This window comes from Schistocerca gregaria, chromosome 2 (genome assembly GCF_023897955.1).
Source record: "Schistocerca gregaria isolate iqSchGreg1 chromosome 2, iqSchGreg1.2, whole genome shotgun sequence".
NCBI lineage: Eukaryota > Metazoa > Arthropoda > Insecta > Orthoptera > Acrididae > Schistocerca > Schistocerca gregaria.
The window spans coordinates 599,390,534-599,412,445 of record NC_064921.1 but is presented as its reverse complement, the minus strand read 5'-3'; the positions used below and the strand labels follow the sequence as shown (position 1 = coordinate 599,412,445).

The 21,912-nt window shown below is 37.2% G+C and overlaps 1 protein-coding gene across 2 annotated transcripts in view; it reads left to right on the top strand.

The window, feature by feature from the left end:
- LOC126334536 (sorting nexin-14-like) overlaps window positions 1-21,912 on the top strand; it is a 212,843-nt gene that overhangs the window by 56,581 nt on the left and 134,350 nt on the right. For both annotated transcript variants that reach the window (XM_049996893.1, XM_049996892.1), the window contains exons 4-8: window positions 2,608-2,739; window positions 4,917-5,194; window positions 7,270-7,477; window positions 10,648-10,762; window positions 15,372-15,527. In XM_049996893.1, coding sequence (XP_049852850.1) covers window positions 2,608-2,739; window positions 4,917-5,194; window positions 7,270-7,477; window positions 10,648-10,762; window positions 15,372-15,527 — 889 coding nt within the window. The remainder of the gene's footprint in view (window positions 1-2,607; window positions 2,740-4,916; window positions 5,195-7,269; window positions 7,478-10,647; window positions 10,763-15,371; window positions 15,528-21,912) is intronic.

Here is a 21,912-nt window from a genome sequence, read left to right as displayed (position 1 = left end):
TGCTTTCTTTTGATCTATACATCCTTAAGAATTGTAGCATTAGGATCAGTATTTGAATATGTTGTATTTCACACTTTCTTAAGAAAACTAGAAAATAAAGGAAAATGGAAAAAAAGGACAGATGTTTTCTGAAACCATATGCCAGAAAGTAAGAAGTAACTTGGAATAGAAAAGCATATATTGTGCCTTTGAATGATACTTGAAATCATGTACAGCAAATGAGGTACCAATTAAGAATTTAAAGTTATTTAATTTGTAACCTTAAGATTTTTAAGACTACTAGTTCATATTTATCTGATAGTTTATGTAGACTGTGCAGTTTGCTGTTGTGTTGCCTTGTATCACATATACAGGGTGTTTAAAAAATGACCGGTATATTTGAAACGGCAATAAAAACTAAACTAGCAGCGATAGAAATACACCGTTTGTTGCAATATGCTTGGGACAACAGTACATTTTCAGGCGGACAAACTTTCGAAATTACAGTAGTTACAATTTTCAACAACAGATGGCAAGTGATGTGAAAGATACAGAAGACAACGCAGTCTGTGGGTGCGCCATTCTGTACGTCGTCTTTCTGCTGTAAGCGTGTGCTGTTCACAACGTGCAAATGTGCTGTGGACAATGTGGTTTATTCCTTAGAACAGAGGATTTTTCTGGTGTTTGAATTCCACCGCCTAGAACACAGTGTTGTTGCAACAAGACGAAGTTTTCAACGGAGGTTTAATGTAACCAAAGGACCGAAAAGCGATACAATAAAGGATCTGTTTAAAAAATTTCAACGGCAGGTGATCCAACAGCGGCTTCGGGTTTCCGTTCGCCGTGTTACAGCTGCGGTCCAAATGACGCCAACGTCCACGTATCGTCTCATGCGCCAGAGTTTACACCTCTATCCATACAAAATTCAAACGCGTCAACCCCTCAGCGCCGCTACCATTGCTGCACGAGAGACATTCGCTAACGATGTAGTGCACAGCATTGATGACGGCGATATGCATGTGGTCAGCATTTGGTTACTGACGAAGCTTATTTTTACCTGGACGGCTTCGTCAATAAACAGAACTGGCGCATATGGGGAACCGAAAAGCCCCATGTTCATATGGGGAACCATGTTGCAGTCCCATCGTCCCTGCATCTTCAAAAAGTACTGGTGTGGGCCGCCATTTCTTCCAAAGGAATCATTGGCCCATTTTTCAGATCCGAAACGATTACTGCAACACGCTATCTGGACATTCTTCGTGAATTTGTGGCGGTACAAACTGCCTTAGACGACACTGCGAACACCTCGGGGTTTATGCAAGATGGTGCCGGGCAACATCGCACGGCCGACGTCTTTAATTTCCTGAATGAATATTTCGATGATCGTGTGATTGCTTTGGGCTATCCGAAACATACATGAGGCGCCGTGGATTGGCCTCCCTATTCGCCAGACGTGAACCCCTGTGACTTCGTTCTGTGGGGACACTTGAAAGACCAGGTGTACCGCCAGAATCCAGAAACAATTGAACAGCTGAAGCAGTACATCTCATCTGCATGTGAAGCCATTTCGCCAGACACATTGTCAAAGGTTTCGGGTAATTTCATTCAGAGACTACGCCATATTATTGCTACGCATGGTGGATATGTGGAAAATATCGTACTATAGAGTTTCCCAGACCGCAGCGCCATCTATTGTTGACAATTGTAACTACTGTAATTTCGAAAGTTTGTCTGCCTCAAAATGTACTGTTGTCCCAAGCATATTGCAACAAACGGTGTATTTCTATCGCTGCTCGTTTAGTTTGTATTGCCGTTTCAAATATACCGGTCATTTTTGAAACACCCTGTATCTGAACGTGTAAAAAAGTTCCAACAGTTTCCAGTCTCAAAAATGTTTGAATAGTGAATCCTTCAAATATCAGGGAATAGAATATGTGTGGTGCAAGAAGTAATGTCTCCCGTACGAGTGCTGCCCTCGTCATTGTTCTTGCTTTTCCTGATAAAAAGGAGATGATTTAGAGCATCATTCAAAGCCACATCAAATGTTTCTCGAAACTGTTTTATTTCTTAATTTTAGACAAATAATTTCACAAAATATTTGAATTTTTTTGTGAAACATAACCTAAACCCTCTCCCTATCATGTGGTTTTGTCTTGTCATTCATGTAATCTTTCATGTTCATAACCTGAACATCTATTGTATAGCTTTCTGCTCTTGCTGTCTCTTCCCCAGACACCCTTGTCCCATTCTCTCCTTTGTTCTGAGAGTCTGAACTATAATTGTGCAGAATGTGGACTAGATTCGTATTTCACCTCCTTCTCTATGATGTGACAACGAGACGACTACGTATATCTTTGAAGTTTATGTTTACGGTTGTGTTATTTGATAGCTTCTTTTTTGTGGGCATTGTTCCTATTTTTTCCCCATAAGTGACAAAGAAAATAGCAATTTGATCAAAACATGAGACGAACTGTGTGAAAATAAGTAATGCCCTGTCCCTGTGTTTAATGCCTAGTATAGCTTAACAGCAACAATTGAAGTATTTGAGTTTTCGTGCGTATAGAACTGAAATTAATAAAGTAACACCAACATAGTAATAAAACATGCTACTTTTTTTCCTTTTCTTAGTTTCTGGACAGAACTCTGCAGGAATTTGTGTATGCCTGGTATAAAGAATTGTCAACAGATGAGAGCTTCATTCAAGAGCTTAAACATGCAATACGCTATTCTTCATCAGTATTACTTCGTAGAATACTTCAGGTAAGTATGACTTGAACATAAGTCGAGATTCTGATTGTGGATGTTTATACTCATTAAAACTGTGTTTAGTACCTCCCAAAATTATTAACACCCTACTTCCCTACTCCTATATTTCAAAATAAAGAGGTGTATGTATCCAACCAAATGTGCACCTTTACATTTTAAACTGAATTTACACTTTTAAGAATTTTATTTGTGGTGTTACTTACCACTCAGAGAAGTGATATTTATCCCTGTCCATTCTTACCGACAAATGACTGCTCATGAAGGAAAATCATAAAATAAATTATCATAGAGGAGAGCGCAAATACTGTGCAGATCTGTTATTTCATTTGCATGTTGAGAAGCATGCCGATGGACATGTCTTCAAGATGGGACAGCTATCGCAGTAACTCCATAACAGAAAGTATGTGCATTGATGTAAATATAGAAGCTCCTAACATTGACAGTCTACTTCAGAAAAGAGTGAAGTCCTTCAAGAATGTAAATTTTTAATAATAATTATGATTTTGATCAGAAAATGAAGTGTGTCATTCGTATTCTTTCTTTCATTGGATAGATTTCTGTGTAGAGAATTCGTGTTGGACAGTGGTGTATCAGATGAAAATACGCTCATCAGCACAAAGGTGTGTTCTTTATCTTGCTCTGAGAGGAGACCAAATGGATACTATAACACAGAAAATTAGTTCACTTTATTACAACATAGATAAAAAGAATAACTTAACTTTATACATTCACTGCCACAGGAATGTCATGAGTATTCACAACTGTATCTGAACATTAACATATCGCTTGATACAGACAAAATACAAATCTTTCACTCGGAGTACATTTCACAATAACTTGCACTTAGTGTTCTGTATAATACAGTGACCATACTCGTGGTTTACCCTAGAAAATGATGCCGTCCTCTTAGTTGATGATCATGGACTGGGCTGAGCGGTGCTGTGTTCAGCCTAATTAGAAGAGCTGTTGCGACAGCGTAGTGAAATTTTTCTGGGTGTGGCTACACCAGTGTCGCTCATTTTTCTTGTGGTTATGTTGTGAGGTACCAACTTGCTTTGGCACCTTGCTCTTCGGACAACACCACAGACATTATGATTTGACAGAAGTTTGATCTTATCCATTTGATGTATATATTTATGGACAATTACAGATTATAAATACAAATTATCTTTGTATATCATTTAAGAGAAGTTAGAGTAGCAGTGTTGAATCTCCTTACAGCAACAATTGTGCAGTCTATGAAGTTTACACAAAGCCACAGTCCAGTGACAAAAAGGTTACACAAAGCCGTGGTTGACCAACTAACTAGTAACAAAGAAACAACATTAAATCATCATTAATTAAATCATGTACAATGAAATGGATGGAACATAACATGTTTAATTTATGGTCAGTACTATCATTTTATTCTTGACCATGACCTCTTGAAAGGCTGTGCAGGGATTCTTCTCCAGCTGCATTGTTATTGCTTCTAAGAAACTCGGTACCACAATATTAACTTCTTTCACGGAATATTAGAATTCCATTTCCATTAATAAACTGTATATTTACTAGAAATATTTACTTCATTAAAATTAATACATCAATAGCCTTGTTAATCATGACATCCTAACTCTCAGCATAGCATTAATTTTAAAAGAACATTTCATTTGTCTCTTTACCGTATATAATAACCAAACATCAAAATTATTTATATATCTCCTTAGGACTTCTGTACCTCTTCAAAATAGGTCAGCGATCCTAGCGATCCTTGGACCGCACATACACAGTATTCACATTCAAACAAATATGTTTTCGCTGTTCCATCTTGAAGACATCCATCATCTATCAGAATGAATTGCCGCACCACTCCTCTGGAGTGGTATATATCACCAAAAAATGTTCTTTATTAACTACATACATTAATATGTAAATTTCTGTTCACTTAAGCAGATAGAGGGTGTAAACTCTTGTGTACTATAAAATACTTCAGATCGATTCTGAATGTGTAATATCCATTAGCAGTAAGTGACTTACCATGGAATAATGGGTCACCATTTCTTAACTTATTATATTCTTAATATTTTACCGTTGTAATGCATATTTTTACCTGAGTTGTGCAACTGAAGGTTGGGCCTTTGTAGCTGTAACAGTTTTTTTTTTTTTTTTTTTTAAATATGTGTTTTTGGCAGGTGGATGTTGCTCGTGTTATACTATACAAGTTACTGCCAGTAGGATTGCGTCACCTAGATGATTTCCTAGGTAGTATTCGGCTAGCTGGTGGAACACAGGCCACAAGTGGAAAATTGGAAGATCTAGACAGAGCTGTGTTAGAACGTGCTGCTCTACGTTATTTGGGCCCACGTCTTCACCCAGCAGTGCACAGTAGAGAAGCTGAGCTCATGTACCTGCGTCAACTCACATGTTTGCTCTTACCGCAACTTGTTCAGCAGCAGCAGCTTAACTGCAGGTGTGTCAGTTTGATTTATTATTGTGCATGCACTCTTCTCTTTTTTTCAATAATGCAATGTGGCCTATATTATCATCAGACAAGTGATAGAGCAGTGCCACCTGAGTACTTTTAGATACGAAGGCAAAAGTCAGAAACATTTGTTTTGGTACAGTATGATTCTGAATTAAGAATGTGATGGTAAAACAAACCGTAACACCACCATGTCTTTCTTGACAAAAACAAACAGCTGAAAGTCTACAAATCAAGACTAGGTAAGGTGATGCATTTGTTAAAATATTGAATTCATATTCAGGGGGAATGGAGCTCAGATCACCATATTGTTGTTGTAACTTAAGTATCATAATTTTAAGTTTTACAGTCATTTCTGTAAATCCATTTAGGTGAATGTCAGAATGATTCCTTCAGCAAGACCATGCCATATTCATTTCCCTGTACTTGTGAGACTGAGCTGGTGCTCTATCTTTAGTGACCTTGATGTAAAGCCTGCCTCAAGGCACAGATCAGAAACTAATTAATATTTCAAATGCATATAACGAATGTTATGAATGATGAATTGTGATTTATTTTTCTCATACCATAGATGTGCTAATCATTTGATTAGAACACAGGAGATATGTCAAAACATGGGGGGTTGTAATTTCATCCACAAAATATTGTGCAGTCACCTCTGAGTTAATATGTACAATATACACTGGTTGTCTGTCATTGTTTTTAGTCATCCACGTTACTCAACGTTCTTATTATTGGTTAGAAAATCCAAATTATGTATATTTGGAATCTTCTCTTTATACCTTACTCATTTTCTTGAGTGGCAATTGCTAATGTTCGATGCAAGTTAAGGCTTTTTCTTCCACCATTTTTGAGCTTTGACTATTTATTTAAAACACTCAGTTGAGACTCCTCAATCATCTGTCTTGTTTTCCAGCCAAGAAGTTAGAGGCACATTGAGTTTGCAAAAATTAGGGATTCCATGACAATTAAAAATTGCTCATAGGAACATAAAATGACGGATTTGTTTCTAGCTTAGATAACTCACAGGAAATATTTATGGCAGTGATGTGTATTTCAAACAAGAATATAGTCATTTTAAACAAAAGTAAATGATAATTCTTAAAATGATTGTTATACTGCATTACAAAATTCTGCAACAGTGACAAAACTGACAGAACAACTTAGAGAAACACACGTATTGATCTACAATACAGCTTTATATGATACAGCATCATATGACACAGCAAAAAGTTAACATGGCCCCAATTTGAAGAAAAGTTTTGATTCCTCCAGCCCTCCTGATTAAGGTAGTTGTCAGTTTTCCCAAATCACTTGAGGTAGACAATATGGTGATGAACAATATAATAGCTGATTTTCTTTTTCATAGTTATCAATTCTAGCTTTGGTCTGTCTCAAATGATACTGCATCAATTGGATATTAAACTTTGTTTTGTCTTCTTTTCTGGATAGAAATTTCACTTCCAGAGAATGAATATTAAATGAGCCTTGACTATGTTCGTACAGTGATTAAGACATGAACACAAAAATCACTACCACACAAAAATCACTACCTACATCTTAACAGATAAAAATTTTGTGAATTCTGTGTTAACTCGACCTCAAGATAACTGTCTGGTTACAAAAATCACTACCTACATCTTAACAGATAAAAATTTTGTGAATTCTGTGTTAACTCGACCTCAAGATAACTGTCTGGTTGTCAGCTGAAATATCACAGTGTGAAGTTTGTCATCTAGCTGCAGTTCCAAAACATCAAGTAATATAAACATTTACTTACTGTACTCTCAATGAGCAGTGTTGTATACTGATCTGAACTGTCAGTTGGCAGCTTGAAAAAGAAGCAGAAAGAATAAATTAGTAATTCCAAAATGACATAGCAGGTCATCTAAAGGAGTGTGGAAGTCATTATTTAGATTAGGGCTGTAAACAGAATGTCCACAGCTTACTGAATCCGTGAAAATCTAGAACATGTGTGACACATATTAAACAATAGGTTTTTTCCCCCACACTGAACCTGTACTACACTGTGTGTAATTAATAATTATATTTTCTGTTTACAGAAATTTTAATGTCTTAATACGAGAGATTCTGTCAGGATGGGTGCTTTTACCTACAATGGATGTACTGGCTGATCCTGCTATTGTTAACAGTCTGCTACTACTTTTGGTGGATAAACAGCCTCTAACACAATATCCAGCTGTAGTGCCTGATACTGTTCCATTTCTGGCACACTTTGTTTCCTCTGTGGCACCTCCAAAACATGCATCAGTAAGATCAGTTATTTATAGAACTTATTTTGATGTGACATATTTGAAACAGATTTAGCCTAGTTCCCATTTCAGATTATTAACGTTAGCGTGGGAGAGCTAAACTTTGCTTCAGCACATTACTATTCCTTTAATTTGACATATACAGAGTGTGTTCATAAAGCAACACAAGTGATTTTATTGGGAAGCTACTGCATGTGACATTGTGTTTGGACACTTGGACTAGATTGAGAGACACTTGGCTTCACAACCGGCCCAAGGTCAGTTGGCTCCAAGCAGTGGTTGTGTCAGTACTGTTGATTTTGTTAACTCACCTTAAAAGGTGTCTGTTGTGCAATGGAGAAAATGATCAAACTGTGAAATATGATCAAGTCATGCACCAAACAGGACAACCCCACTCTGAAGAGCCAACAGTTAGCCTTACTGATGAAAATGTGACTTGCGTGCATGATTTGTTGAACTCTGACCATTGAACAAGTGCTACGATGATTGCATTGACATTGATCCTTCAAGTAACTGCTCTGCATGTCATTACAAATGTCATAAACATGTGATAAAAGATGAGGGCCAAGCTGGTCCCCTGTGTAAGTGTTGACGTGTGAGCAAAAGGGCAATTGAGTAACAATCATGAGTGAACTTCCAGAACATGTTCAAACTGCGCATGATTTTTTCAGGCAGTGTATTATTGGGGGTGAAACATGCATTTTAGTACGACCAGGAGACAAAGCACCAGAGTGTTGAACAGCACACACTGTCATTTCACAAACAAAAGAAGCCAAGAATGAGCATCAGAAGAAGGTAAGAATGGGCATGTCATTGATTGTTGACTTCTTTGACACTAAGGGTTTGACACTAAGGGTCTGGTCCACCAGGAGTTTGTGGATGTTCTTGAAAGACTTAGAAAAAGGGTCCTTTTGCATGCGAAAGGAGATGACTACTATGTGGGTGCTCCATCATGACAATCTTCCAAGTCATGCTGCTCTGTGCATCCACAAGTTCCTGGCAAAGCACAATCCGGCAATTCTGCCTCAGTCTCCTGAGAATTCAGACTTGGCTCTGGCAGACTTCTTTTGTTATTCTAGTATTAAGGCTGCCCTTGAAGGATACCACTTTGATGGCATTGAAGCAATCAAAGCGGCTTTGATAACTACTCTGAACAAGATTCTCACATAGGCGTTCCAGGCACGTGCCTTTGGAACATTCTGTTAAAACGTGTAGATGCACAATCTACCAAGTTCTTCTAAGATTTATAAACATTTTAAACTATGTCTTGAATATTTTTTTATTATGATACTTGCATTACTTTATGAACACACCCTGTAGATTCCTTTAAATTGTTTTGTATTTGTAAGCATTTGAAAAAAATCAGTTTTTGTTACATTTACATTGAAGTGCTAACTAAGTAGAAATTGATGGTAATGTCCATGTTTAAGATGTCTGCAAATTCCATTATAAAAAAGCAGATGTCCTGAAACTAATGCTTTGCTGATAATTAAGTTTTATGCCCTCATTGACAGTGAATAAGGTAAAATGTTAGTGCAATTAACACTATACTGTTTTGCTGTGACATTGTATTATGACTGTAGTACTCTTATTCTGTGTACATCAATTGCCCTTCTGTAAAGTACTTTTCAAAAACATAGATATGTAAAAACACTGTGATATTTGAAGTGTGTAATGTTTTCATTGTGCATACCTCAAATCTTGTGTTGTTTTATTTAGTATTTTTTCATAGCTGTTATAATGCCTCTGTTATTTTCATGAAAAGCACTACCAGCATAACTAATTTTTTATGCAAAACAGTGAAGGTTTATAGTTTTCTTACAGACTTAAAATTCATCTTTGTTAATTTTATAACATGTATATTCCAGGTTTCCCATGTAAATACTTTTAATTAAACTACAATATAATGAAAGGGATAGTTGCTACTCACCATATAGTAGAGATGCTGAGTCACAAAAAGGACTTGTGCATCTTCTGCTATATGATGAGTAGCACCTGTCATTTTCGTTATATTGTTACAGTCCATCCTGGATTTTCCATTGCTTAATTAGATTACCTGATACAGAAAAAGTTATCCGTGTATCTGGTCTGATATTTTCATCAAAATACAGGTTCTGCTATTACACAGCAGCTTTTGATTGCAGTGGCAAGTTTGTATAGGTTTCATCATGTAATGCCTGTAATTACCCAAAACTGACTACAGTGATGCCCATAAGTGATGATTCTATTGTACTTACTGCTGTTGCTGGTTTCAGTAATTGATACAGCTAGAGGTGTTAAAATGTATGCAATTATCTCATCAGTTGGTTGCACCTTCATGTCACTTCAGTTTTCCGTATCATATTCTCACTGAAATAATATTTTGGTTAGGTTTTCCGTTTGTGGTTAACTGTTACCAAACTATCAAAATATTGGTAAATGTTAATTAAAAAACTAGTTATAGCAGTGATGCACAGTCAGAGGAAACATGTTGTTTAGGAGACTGATGTGCTGATTGCATGGTGCTTCCCTTATACCTAAGAAGGTTGCATTGTTTAGAATTATTTGATATATGCTCATGTTTTCCAAACATATTCAGTGAATAGCACATATTTACTATGTATACCTACTTTTGCTGTCGACTCCTGTAAGCTCCGTGTTGAATATGGTTTGATGTTTACACCATAAAGAATAAAAAAAACTGCACTTAAAAAGTGAAGAAACATGGACTGGCAAAACATGATGTTCGATGAGTGGTTAAGAGGAATACAATGAAATATTTAAACTTTGTAAAGGAGAAAATTCAGAACTCTAGCCAAGGGACATGTGACAGTTAGGAAAGGTGAAAATTTGATCACACCTTCTTACCTTACTGAAGCATCTTCCTTAATTATGTGTAAATGACCCCCTCCCCATTTTCTTTACACCTTTCATAGTGCTATAACATTTTCCTCTTTTGCTTCATTGAATAGTAAGCTATGAAAATGTGACTTACATTGTTCATTACTATGTGCTGCATTTCTAATTATTACAATTTCATCATCAATTTTTGGCTGTTGAATATTTCATTCGTTGACTGCATTTTCCTTCTCTGATCTTAAAATTTAATGTTTAAGAATTGTAATTAATTTTTTTACAGTTATTACATTTATGTGATGATATTTACAGCTTGTGGATTTTTGTTTCCAGGCATTACGTTTTGATATGGCAGGGGTGCTGAAAGACCAGAGTTTACTTTATCCTTTTATTCAGTTCCTAAAAGGAGTGGGATCAGTCAACATTCTACAGTTCTGTTTGGATGTAGGTACGCTTAGATAATGGAAAAAAATCCTTGAATCTGTATGTAACACATCTATATCATTCTCTTCTGACATTCCTCATTTTCAAGGATAACAAATGAAGAAGCATGAGTACCAAAAGCTGAATTTACTGCAGAACCGGTCAGCAAACAAAACTGGGTGTTGATCTTCTGTGGGCAGCATATAATGTAGTTATAAATAAGAATTTCGAGAAAATAAAACTCGTACTATATGTGGTGTGGGACGTTGTCTTACACCAGATAAAAGTTATGAAAAGTTTGTGTGAAGAATAATGATCTGTAATGAAAAGAACATTCTACCTTAACTGAGGAACTTAACAACAAGATTTACCCCCACTTCTCTCACACACTCAATATTTATTGCATATTCATGAGTATTGCGCAATAATGTTCACCATATGAGCTATACTGAAAAAGACTGAAAAACTTTAAAAGTTTGATACTCGTTCAGTTTACAGTAAGGCCTAAGGGCAGTATTGCACAATATACACCAGTCCCTGCCCAACCGCAGGGAAATTCAATTAACTTCAAACAATTTTCCACAAAGAACTGACGAAAATGAATTACAAAAGATCAGATAATGGGCTGAAAGATCTGTACAAAAGCACCATGTGATCCTTTGAAGAAACGAAATTTCTAATTGATAAGAATAAATAACCACAAGATAGTTTTGTGCAAGAAGAATAATCTGTTTTTGAATGCAAAACCAGATTGCTCAGCAATGTATAAGCGATTTTGAAAAGAAATTGATTTTCTACTCCGTTTTCCTACTAGAGGTGAGACATGATCTCCACTTCATGCCAGAAATGTAGTAGCAAAGTAATCTGTGGGAAATGGTGGCACTATTCAAGGATTGGGAAAATTAGTTTTGTCTGCCAGAAATGTATTTTCTTGGTTAGTAAAAGGTGTTCTTCAAACTGATTACCTTCCAAAGAGCGAAGGAAGGACTCACATGTACTACACTGTCCCAAGGTGAAAGGCATAGAAGAAATGTTTGATAAGAGGCCTGGATATAAAAATTTAGAGAGATAGATAGATAGAGATAGAGATAGAGATAGAGAGAGAGAGAGAGAGAGAGAGAGAGAGAGAGAGAGAGAGAGAGTGTACATATGCCTGTAGAGGTACTTTGGCTATGGAAAACTTGAGTGTTCTGAAGTACGAGCTGTTGGAACAGCCCCCTATTCACCAGAATTTGCGCACTTTGCTTTCCCCTTTGCCATGTACCTAAAGGAATTTGCAGCTTAATAAAATTTTATGCCCATTTTCAGCCATAGATGGTTATTGTTCTGACGACTTCCTTGAATCACATTTCACTGATGGAATCTATTCACTGAAAGCATTGGACAAATTGCACTGAACTACAATGTGACTAAATAAAGGAATAGATGATCTAAAGCATGGCCTTTCAATGTTAAGATGGCAAATATTAGTTAGTATTCATAGATTGGCAGAATTAACTAGCTTAACTCTAGATACTCACAACAGACAAGAATCTTTTGGACATCTGTTTTTTAATACTTTCCAAATATGGAAAACCATCTCCACAAAATATGTTTGATTTTAAGAAAATTATGACTGCTGATAAAGTCTGCAAAGAAGTGGACACTCTGTGCTACTGTGACATCAAAAAGCATTATATTAAGGAGCAGCAAAACTGACTGTGGAAGTGGCAAGCATAGAAGATACTTCTCCACTTTTCTGCACATTTCCACAATAACGTTCTTGCGTAACAGCTCAGTGGTCACAAATTGGATGCCTTCGGCACTCGCTTTTTGAACCCAACTAAGCAAACTATTCCAAAGCCAAATGAAGAATGATTATTGCACAATATTGCCACATTAACCCCATTAATGATGTGTTCATCGAGTAATCATTGCTGCTTACGATGCTACTCTAGATAGCACCTGTAGCAGAAATATCACTGTGACTAAAGTGTGTGCTTAGAGTCATGGACCAATCCATTCTAGGCCAAAGGTTTCTGATTGACACTTAAAAATGAGGGAAGGACAGCAGGTACGAGAACTGACCTACCTTTCCCGGGCACTACTTTTACTAATCATTAAGCCATGTTTACACTGAGTTTAAAAACATTTCTGTTCCCAACTTTGTTCCACCAAAGTCACCAACAGTGTTTATTGTTTGCATCACATCTTCTGCTGCACTGAACTGTCAGAAAACGTTTCACGTAATGCATTTGCAACAAGAGCAAGACTGTGACAAGTGAAGAGGAAGAATTAAGGATATGTGATGCTGCTACTCAACAAAAAAAGCAGACAAAGAAAAATATGTAGCCATCGAATATTACAGAAGACATGGCAAGAATGACATGGCTGAATTTGAAAGACTGTTCTGGTTTTCATAACTTCATGAGGATGTCATTGTCTGATTTTGAAATTCTAATGTATATAATAGGACCAGTTATTTAAAAGTAAGACACAATTTTCAGTAGAGTGGTTCCAATGAAGCCAATAATTACTGTTACTCTTCTATTTTTGGCTACAGGAAATTCCTATCATAGCCTTGCATAATTATTTCACAGTTCTATCATCATCTCTACCATTGTTATTATTCTCAACAAATAATGCTCCTTCAACTCCAGTGTCACTGGCACTTCTAGTGAAGGCGATGGAGGAATCTGGATTTGATGATCCATCTGCCACATCCACATTCTATATTGACTGCTCCCTTCTAAAGGAATGCATTTCTGCCTCATGGAGAGTATCATAAATGTTGACATTGCCCTTTCATAGTGTGGCAACTCATGTAATTTGCTGATGACATATGTCCCAAATTCACTTAATGAATCCTGTTCTCATTTTTGTTGTTTGTGCAAATCAGTCTGCAACACTGACATGACTTGGTTTAAAGGGTCACTTCTTTCACTCACTCTTTCTATCTGTTTTTGTGGAGGATACATACTTGTTGTCAGTTCACATGGACCTGCGGCATCTTCTGCACCCTCTGCAGGTATCTGTTGTGGAACCTTAAGTCAAATTTACTTGTTACAGTTGCTGGTGACTGAAGGTGAATGGCAGGCAAAAGAAAGTGTATTGAGCCAGATATTCCACTTCCTTAATTGTGTGGGAGCAACAGACAGGAGTCATATTTTCCTAAAGTGTCTTGTTGCTAGTGGGAGTGAATTTTACAATTACAAAGGGTCATTCAGCCTTGTGTTGCATGCTGTTGTCAACACCAATTACAACTTTTTATGTGCCATGTTATGTGCCAAGGAAGGATCTCAGATGGAAGTGTTTTTAAGAATGCCTCTGTAAGTGACCTATTTCACAAAAACAAACAAACTTGCCATGTTGTAAATGTTTACCTGGAAGAACAAACTACTACCACACGAATTCGTGGCAGATGCTTTTCCATTACAGGAAAACATCTTGAAGCCATACCTGTGAAAGGACAAGCAAGGCTCAAAAGAAAGATTTTTTTAACTACAAATTTCCTAGAGCAAGAATGGTTGTAGAAAATACATTTGGTATTACAGCCTCAGTGTTTTATGTATTTCGAAAACCAAGGTTGTTGCAACCAGAGAAGACCATGACAGCAGAGTGTTTCCGTATATTCCTCAGGAAAAATGCCTAGTCGAGGAACCATTACAGCCCACAATGAAGCTTTGATTTTTATTTCCTACTTACAGGGGAAGTGATCCCAGGAACATGGAGAAGAGGTGCTGCTGAATCATTTATTACTGCACTTCCAAATATATCACGGGAAGTTCAAACACATACAAAGAAATTTCTGATGAATTTATTATTTTGTAAGCCCATAAGGACTTTTACCATGGCAGAATAATTACAGCTGTGTATTGTTGTTTAATATAGAATACAAATAAACATAAGTAAACAAGCATAACTTTGCTTATCTCTTTATCCCTTGTTTCATTTGGTTTCTAAGTATCATGCAGTAACCATAGACAATTGAAACCAAATAACTTCGGTTGATACAAAGAATCTGTCACACTTCCAGATCTCTTGCTGTCTTCAGTTTTTTGTTTCTCACATTGGTACTGTGATACATGAGGCATCAGTTTTTTATCTACACCATTGCTATTGGTGCCAAGAAGTGTAGCTGTTTTTTGAAGAGAATTATACTTAAATGTAGTATTTCTGTAACTGGAACTTCGAACATTCCAAAGTTATTCCTCTATCTCAACACTGTGACAAATTTGTAAATTTTGTTTTTTGTCCACTTCTGTTACGAAAAGGAACACACACTACAGCTGAAGAAAAAATGCAATACTACACAAAGTGGGACAGAGCATAAATAAACATTACCACTGAATAGCAGCATTTAGTGGTAGCAGATCCCGAAACAACATTCCTTTTATCTGTATCAATACAACAGTGGAAGACATTTTCGTGTTGGCAACATGTTGCAATCATAGGTAGTCCAGTACTAGCTGCAAACAGTGTTGTGATCATTGTAGCAGAACGTGTTTTGAGCTCAGTGTAAATGCATCTTTAGTTTAACTTTTAGACTTTGTTGTGATGCATGTTTAGTTTTTGTGGTCATTATGTTATATTCACTTTTTTGATGTCTGAAATATTGTATGTACTTAGGAAGTTTTCCCCATTCTGTGTTGTAGAAGAATTCAACCGCAAAATGATAACACCTGACTTGAGTGATGAGGATCTTGAAAATTTGTACAGAGAAGCTTGGGATCTATATTCAGTATACTTCAGTCCAGCGTCACCTGATCATATTGAGTTCAGCCCTTCTGTAGTGGAGGAAATGTTCTCAAGTAAGAAATTCTTAATTTGGTATCCTGCACTTATTTTAATACTGGTAAGTAACTAATTCAGTAAATTTAGGAGCTAAAACCAACTCCTTCCCTCCCTCCCTCCCTCCCTCCCTTCCTGCCTCCCTCCCTTCTCCCTCCTTCTCTCAGATTTGTACTAAAATTAGAAAAAACGATATAGATGGTGTAGAGAATTATTTAGTATAATACAGCAAGAGTTGACTTGTTGGTAATGCCATGCATGACACGAAAAAATAAATGCACCGTAGGTTCAGTAAGTTCCCGAACTGCCTCAACATTGAGCATTAATTTCCAATGTACTTACCTTCTTATTGCCACTCAGTCATATCATCGATCGTGCAATGACTGCAGTGCTCTTCAGAATCACCATCTTATTTTGTGGACTTGATTCAATATCCTCTCGAAATCCTGCGCTTGAGGGCAGATTTGAGTGTCTGAAGAGCTACTCAACTTAATGCATTTCGCATTCTTGAATGTTCGTATCTGTAATGAGATTTATGGAACATGATATGTGAACAGTGGCAAAACAACAGTTTAAAAGTGGGAGGTGAGGATGCAAGAAAACCAGTTTACTGATGAAATCTTCTCGTGCTTCCATTTGGATGCAGCTACCCAGATGGAAGCCCAAGAACATTTGATCAGCAGTATATACCAGCCTACTTTCACAAACCAATTTGCACCGAGCGAGGTGGCGCAGTGGTTAGCACACTGGACTCGCATTCGGGAGGACGACGGTTCAATCCCGTCTCCGGCCATCCTGATTTAGGTTTTCCGTGATTTCCCTAAATCGTTTCAGGCAAATGCCGGGATGGTTCCTTTGAAAGGGCACGGCCGATTTCCTTCCCACTCCTTCCGTAACCCGAGCTTGCGCTCCGTCTCTAATGACCTCGTTGTCGACGGGACGTTAAACACTAACCACCACCACCACCAAACCAATTTACTGTTTGTTGGTCAAGGGGGGGCATGAAGACTTAATCACTGATTTTTGTCTAACATGAATTAGAAATAATCTGTCACCAAAATCATTAGGCAAAGATATAATATTGACTGTGTGTGAAGGTGTTAAGCAGTGAGTACTGTCATTCTACAAAGAGAAACAATTCAGTGTTCAGAGTCATCAATATGGGCCCAACTTTATAGGTCCTGCTTCTTGGTAATAATTTCCTTCCTATAGGCTTGAGAAAGGTATCATACAGCTGGGAAGACATTAATTTTACAGTACTTTTCTTCGAGACCATTTACAAATGGGAGTTCAGATTTACTGTAGTCCACAGTAACAATCAGTCATTGAGAAACCTCATTATTATTATTACTATTATTATTATTATTATTATTATTATTATTATTATTATTATTTTAGAAACACTGTGATCACATCTTAACGGAAGAAAGGAATCATAATTCCTGTGAACAAGAAGGCATTAATTTTTTCCATTTTCGATTCCATAGTTCTTACATACAGTTTTCAAACTTAGCTTTCCTTTCCTCAGTTCTGGAAACAGCTTCTTTCATGACATCCATAAGACTGTTTTTTCCAGCATAGGCTTGACAAACACGAAGGAAAAGTAGATGGGCAAGTCTCATATGTGTCACTGTTTACCTGATTCAACTTTTAAGTTGGTGCAGGTTTCTTAATGACATCTGTGAGAGTATTCTTGTGATACTGTAACTTTCATAATCAGAATTATTATGGCATTGTCAGAATTATCAGGCGAATAAGTTTCTGAAACAGTTCTTTAAACTACACTACTGGCCATTAAAATTGCTACACCAAGAAGAAATGCAGATGATAAATGGATATTCAATGGACAAATATATTATACTAGAACTGACATGTGATTACATTTTCATGCAATTTGGGTGCATATATCCTGAGAAATCATTACCCAGAACAACCACCTCTGACCGTAATAACGGCCTTTATACACCTGGGCATTGAGTCAAACAGAGGTTGGATGGCGTCTACAGGTACAGCTACCCATGCAGTTTCAACATGATACCACAGTTCATCAAGAGTAGTGACTGGCATATTGTGATGAGCCAGTTGCTCGGCCACCATTGACCGGATGTTTTCAGTTGGTGGGAGATCTGGAGAATGTGCTTGCCAGGGCAGCAGTCGAACATTTTCTGTCTCCAGAGAGGCCTGTACAGGACCTGCAATATGCAGTTGTGCATTATCCTGCTGAAATGTAGGTTTCGCAGGGATTGAATGAAGGGTAGAGTCACGGGTTGTAACACATCTGAACAAAAGGTGACAGAGACCTGTAACCAATGGCACCCCATACCATAATGCCGGGTGATATGCCAGTATGGCAATGACGAATACACGCTTCCAATGTGCATTCACCGTGATTTCACCAAACACGGATGTGACCATCATGATGCTGTAAACAGAACCTGGATTCATCTGAAAAAATGATGTTTTGTTGTTCGTGCACCCAGGTTCGTCATTGAGTACACCATCGCAGGTGCTCCTGTCTGTGATTCAGCATCAAGGGTAACCGCAGCCATGGACTCTGAGCTGATAGTCCATGCTGCTGCAAACATCGTCGAACTGTTCGTGCAGATGGTTGTTGTCTTGCAAATGTACCCATCTGTTGACTCTGGGTTGAGACATGGCTGCACAATCCGTTACAGCCATGCGGATAAGATGCCTGTCATCTCGACTGCTAGTGATACGAGGCCGTTGAGGGAGAAGATATTGAGGTTCTGGAGGAATGTGGATAGGGTGTCATCACCCTAGGTCCAGCTCACGGTGTTCAGTATTCCCTTCTGATCCACCGATTCCATATTCTGCTAAAAGTCATTGGATCTCGACCAACGCAAGTAGCAATGTCGCGATACAATAAACCGCAATTGCAATCACGATTGTCTACAATCCGACCATTATCAAAGTCAGAAATGTGATGGTATGCATTTCTCCTCCTTACACGAGGCATCACAACAATGTGTCACCAGGCAACGCCGGTCAATTTCTGTTTGTTTATGAGAAATCGGTTGGAAACTTTCCTCGTGTCAGCACGTTGTAGGTGTCGCCACTGGCACCAACCTAGTGTGAATGCTCTGTAAAGCTAATCATTTGCATATCACAGCATCTTCTTCCTGTTGGTTAAATTTCGTGTTTGTAACACGTCATCTTTGTGGTGTAGCAATTTTAATGGCCAGTAGTGTACTATATTCATCATCAAAATATCTTTCAATAAAGGCAGGATTTGTTCAAGAACATTTTTCTGCACAAGCAGCTTATCATTTGGTGTCTTCCCCCTACCTCCTTTTCCCTAATACACTTTCATCTGTGGCAGTTTTTGCTACTAATTGCAAAACATGCTATATAAAAATCTTGCACTTGGGCACTCCTAGTGTCCCCCTCCCCTCACCTTGGCAACCCAAGCGGTTTGTAACGTGCCAGGCTGTTTCCTCACCTGGGGCACCACATGTAACATGTCGTGACATGTCTCCTCACCCGGAGCACCACTTGTAACATGCCAGGACATGTCCTTGTATTAGTGCCACTTAAAGTTCACGTCACAACCAGATGTACTGGTATTGAAACATTTCCTCACCCAGTAGATAGTGCGCAGTGTTCTCGACCTACCTTGCTTTGCTTATTCAATATTGTCTTCCCGGTGTGCTGCGTCCGTCTCACCTAAATCACACTGAAATTAAGAAGCCAGGATCCTAGGTTAAGTTTTCCAAAATCAAAAGTCAAGATCGTATTCATTGTTGAACATTTATGTCAATCACAGTGCGATTTATTTGTTATCACTCGCACACACAATATTCATGTGACCAGGCCTCTTACACTTAATCGTCACATTAGGTAGGTCAAAAACTTCTAGTCTTTAACAAAGTTCACAGTTACAATTACCGAAAAATTAACCAACTTGCCGCACTTTTGCTCCAAGAGAATCTGACCGAGAACTAACTGAAAACTGCACCAGCTTGGACCTTATATAGACTAGCGCTTGAATATTTGACTATTTCTGTTAATGTATTATAGTCTATAATTTCCCAGGTTTAAAATGATCCTTTTTAACTGGTTTTGAAGTTAACTATTGGGTTTTATTATTTAAATAACATGAGTGAGCTGTATCAATTTAAATACGCGGAACTAACTTGTGCATCCGCCGTGGGAATTCGCGACTTATAACCACGACAGCCCTTTTGAACAATAATTTTTACATATTCAAATTTACTTAATTCTTAATTAATGCACTTACAAAGTTGAGACTGGAGTTATTTTACATAGAAAAATAAAGGTAGCAAAACTATCGAAACAGATCTCGGAATTATTTGGTAGTTTGGTCACAATTGGCACTGAAAGTCATACAGTCTACAGATTTTAAGTCTTAATATCTATTTAACAAATAGACTTAAGGTTAATCTAAACACTTTGCTGGAATAAGTAAAATTCAGGCTTTCTTTTGGATGCAGTCTTATAGCTGAATTTGATCTATTAGCTCACTCAGATTTTACTTAATATATATTGCACAATATACGTCATTGTCCATAAATGTTAATAGTATGCATTTCCAATAAAACTGATTAGCTCATTACTTTCAGAATAGACATTAGAATGTACTGAAATAATAGATTTTACTAGGGTAACTTTATTTAAACTATTTCTGAATTCTGTACTATGAGGCTGAAGGCCACAAAATCTGTAGTCGGAATCTAAGTAGTTAAAATGAAAAAATAAATAAATAAATAAATAAATAAAAATAAAAAAAATAAAAAAATAAAAAAAAAATAAAAAAGGTCATCGCTTAACTAAGTTACTGAAGAAGTGTAAAACCAAAACCGGATAGCAGTGGGCAACCCTGCTTTGTTACAGGTTACTATTAATTGTCATTTGTCCTGTATAGAAGTCCTGCAGTTGTGGTGCCCTCTTAGCTTGGCACACCAAACAACGGCTTGTATTCCTTGTGGTTTAAACCAGCCCTCCAGCCCTGAATAAAGTATCCATACATGGTTGTACACCAGTCACAGTGGTTCGCAGAATTTCAGGCTTTACATGCTTTTTCAGATTAAAGTCCACTGTGTGTGTACTCCAAGCAACTCTCACAAACATTGTGCTTATGGGTATTTGGTTATGGAAGACATAACAAGTATCTCTTCAAAATGGGGTAATTGCTTTAGATCATCTACATATACATCTACCAAATCATGTTTTAGTGCCTGGCAGTTGGTTCGTTGAACCACCTTCATGACTCTGTATTATTCCAGTCTTGTATAGTATGTGGAAAGAACGAACACCTATATCATTCCGTATGAGCTCTGATTTATCTTATTTTATTGTGGTGATCACTTTTCCCCATGTAGGTCAACATCAACAAAATATTTTCATATTCGGATGAGAAAATTGGTGATTGGAATTTCATACAATCTGTGTATCCTAACTCCATAAATTCGCTGCTAGTTTATATTCGTAAAGGCAAGATTGCGGCACTTAATTTTATTACTATGATAAACTTATGAAAATACATCTGTCACTCAGATTTAAAAGAAAAAAGAAAAACCTAACAGCACCATATATTGGTTCTTTGGTGTACTACAAATCTCGCAGTGCCCTCCTTTTGGTTCTATGTCTTTGTGATTAATCACCTGAACCACTACGCTAAACACACAATTTTAGGTAAAACTTTAAATTATGATTTTTATGTATCCAATTTTGATAAAATAAAGCCTATATGTTGCCCTAAGGTATGATAAAAGTTACCTGTAAAAGCCTCGTGAAAATTCATCTAGAAGTTTTGGAGATTAGCGTGTTCAAATAGACAGAGATGATGGTTTTACAGTTTTATCATTGCCATAGATGTGATTGCATTATTAGCATCATCTACTAGTATCCAGAATATTTACTATTTGTAGCATGCTCTGAAGCTAGACAAATAGGTTGTTACTCAATTGGTAGATTATAGGAACATATTTTGAAACCTTTATCTATTTCTGTCAACAATTTATGAATACTTGTAGCTGTTTGATACTACACACTAGTTTTCTGTAAGATTGAATCCTCTACAAGTAAGATGATCATACACAGATGAACAAGATCTTCGAGTTTGGATTTATAGTCAGTCGAATAATGGTAGTGTTGAATCACATGAAAACGATCTCAGGGCCGTAAAACAACTCTTGTTAAAATGTGTTTTTCCTGTAATAGTTGCAGGAAGGCATAAAAAATACACGACTGTATTACCTCGCATGAGGGATGATTGGGTGTGCAACAGTTAGGTCTCCAACAAATGTCCTAAAAAACTAACACACACACACACACACACACACACACACACACACACACACACACACACACACACACACACATGTTAACCATCAATTCAAGAACTAACTTTTTTATGAAAGTGTG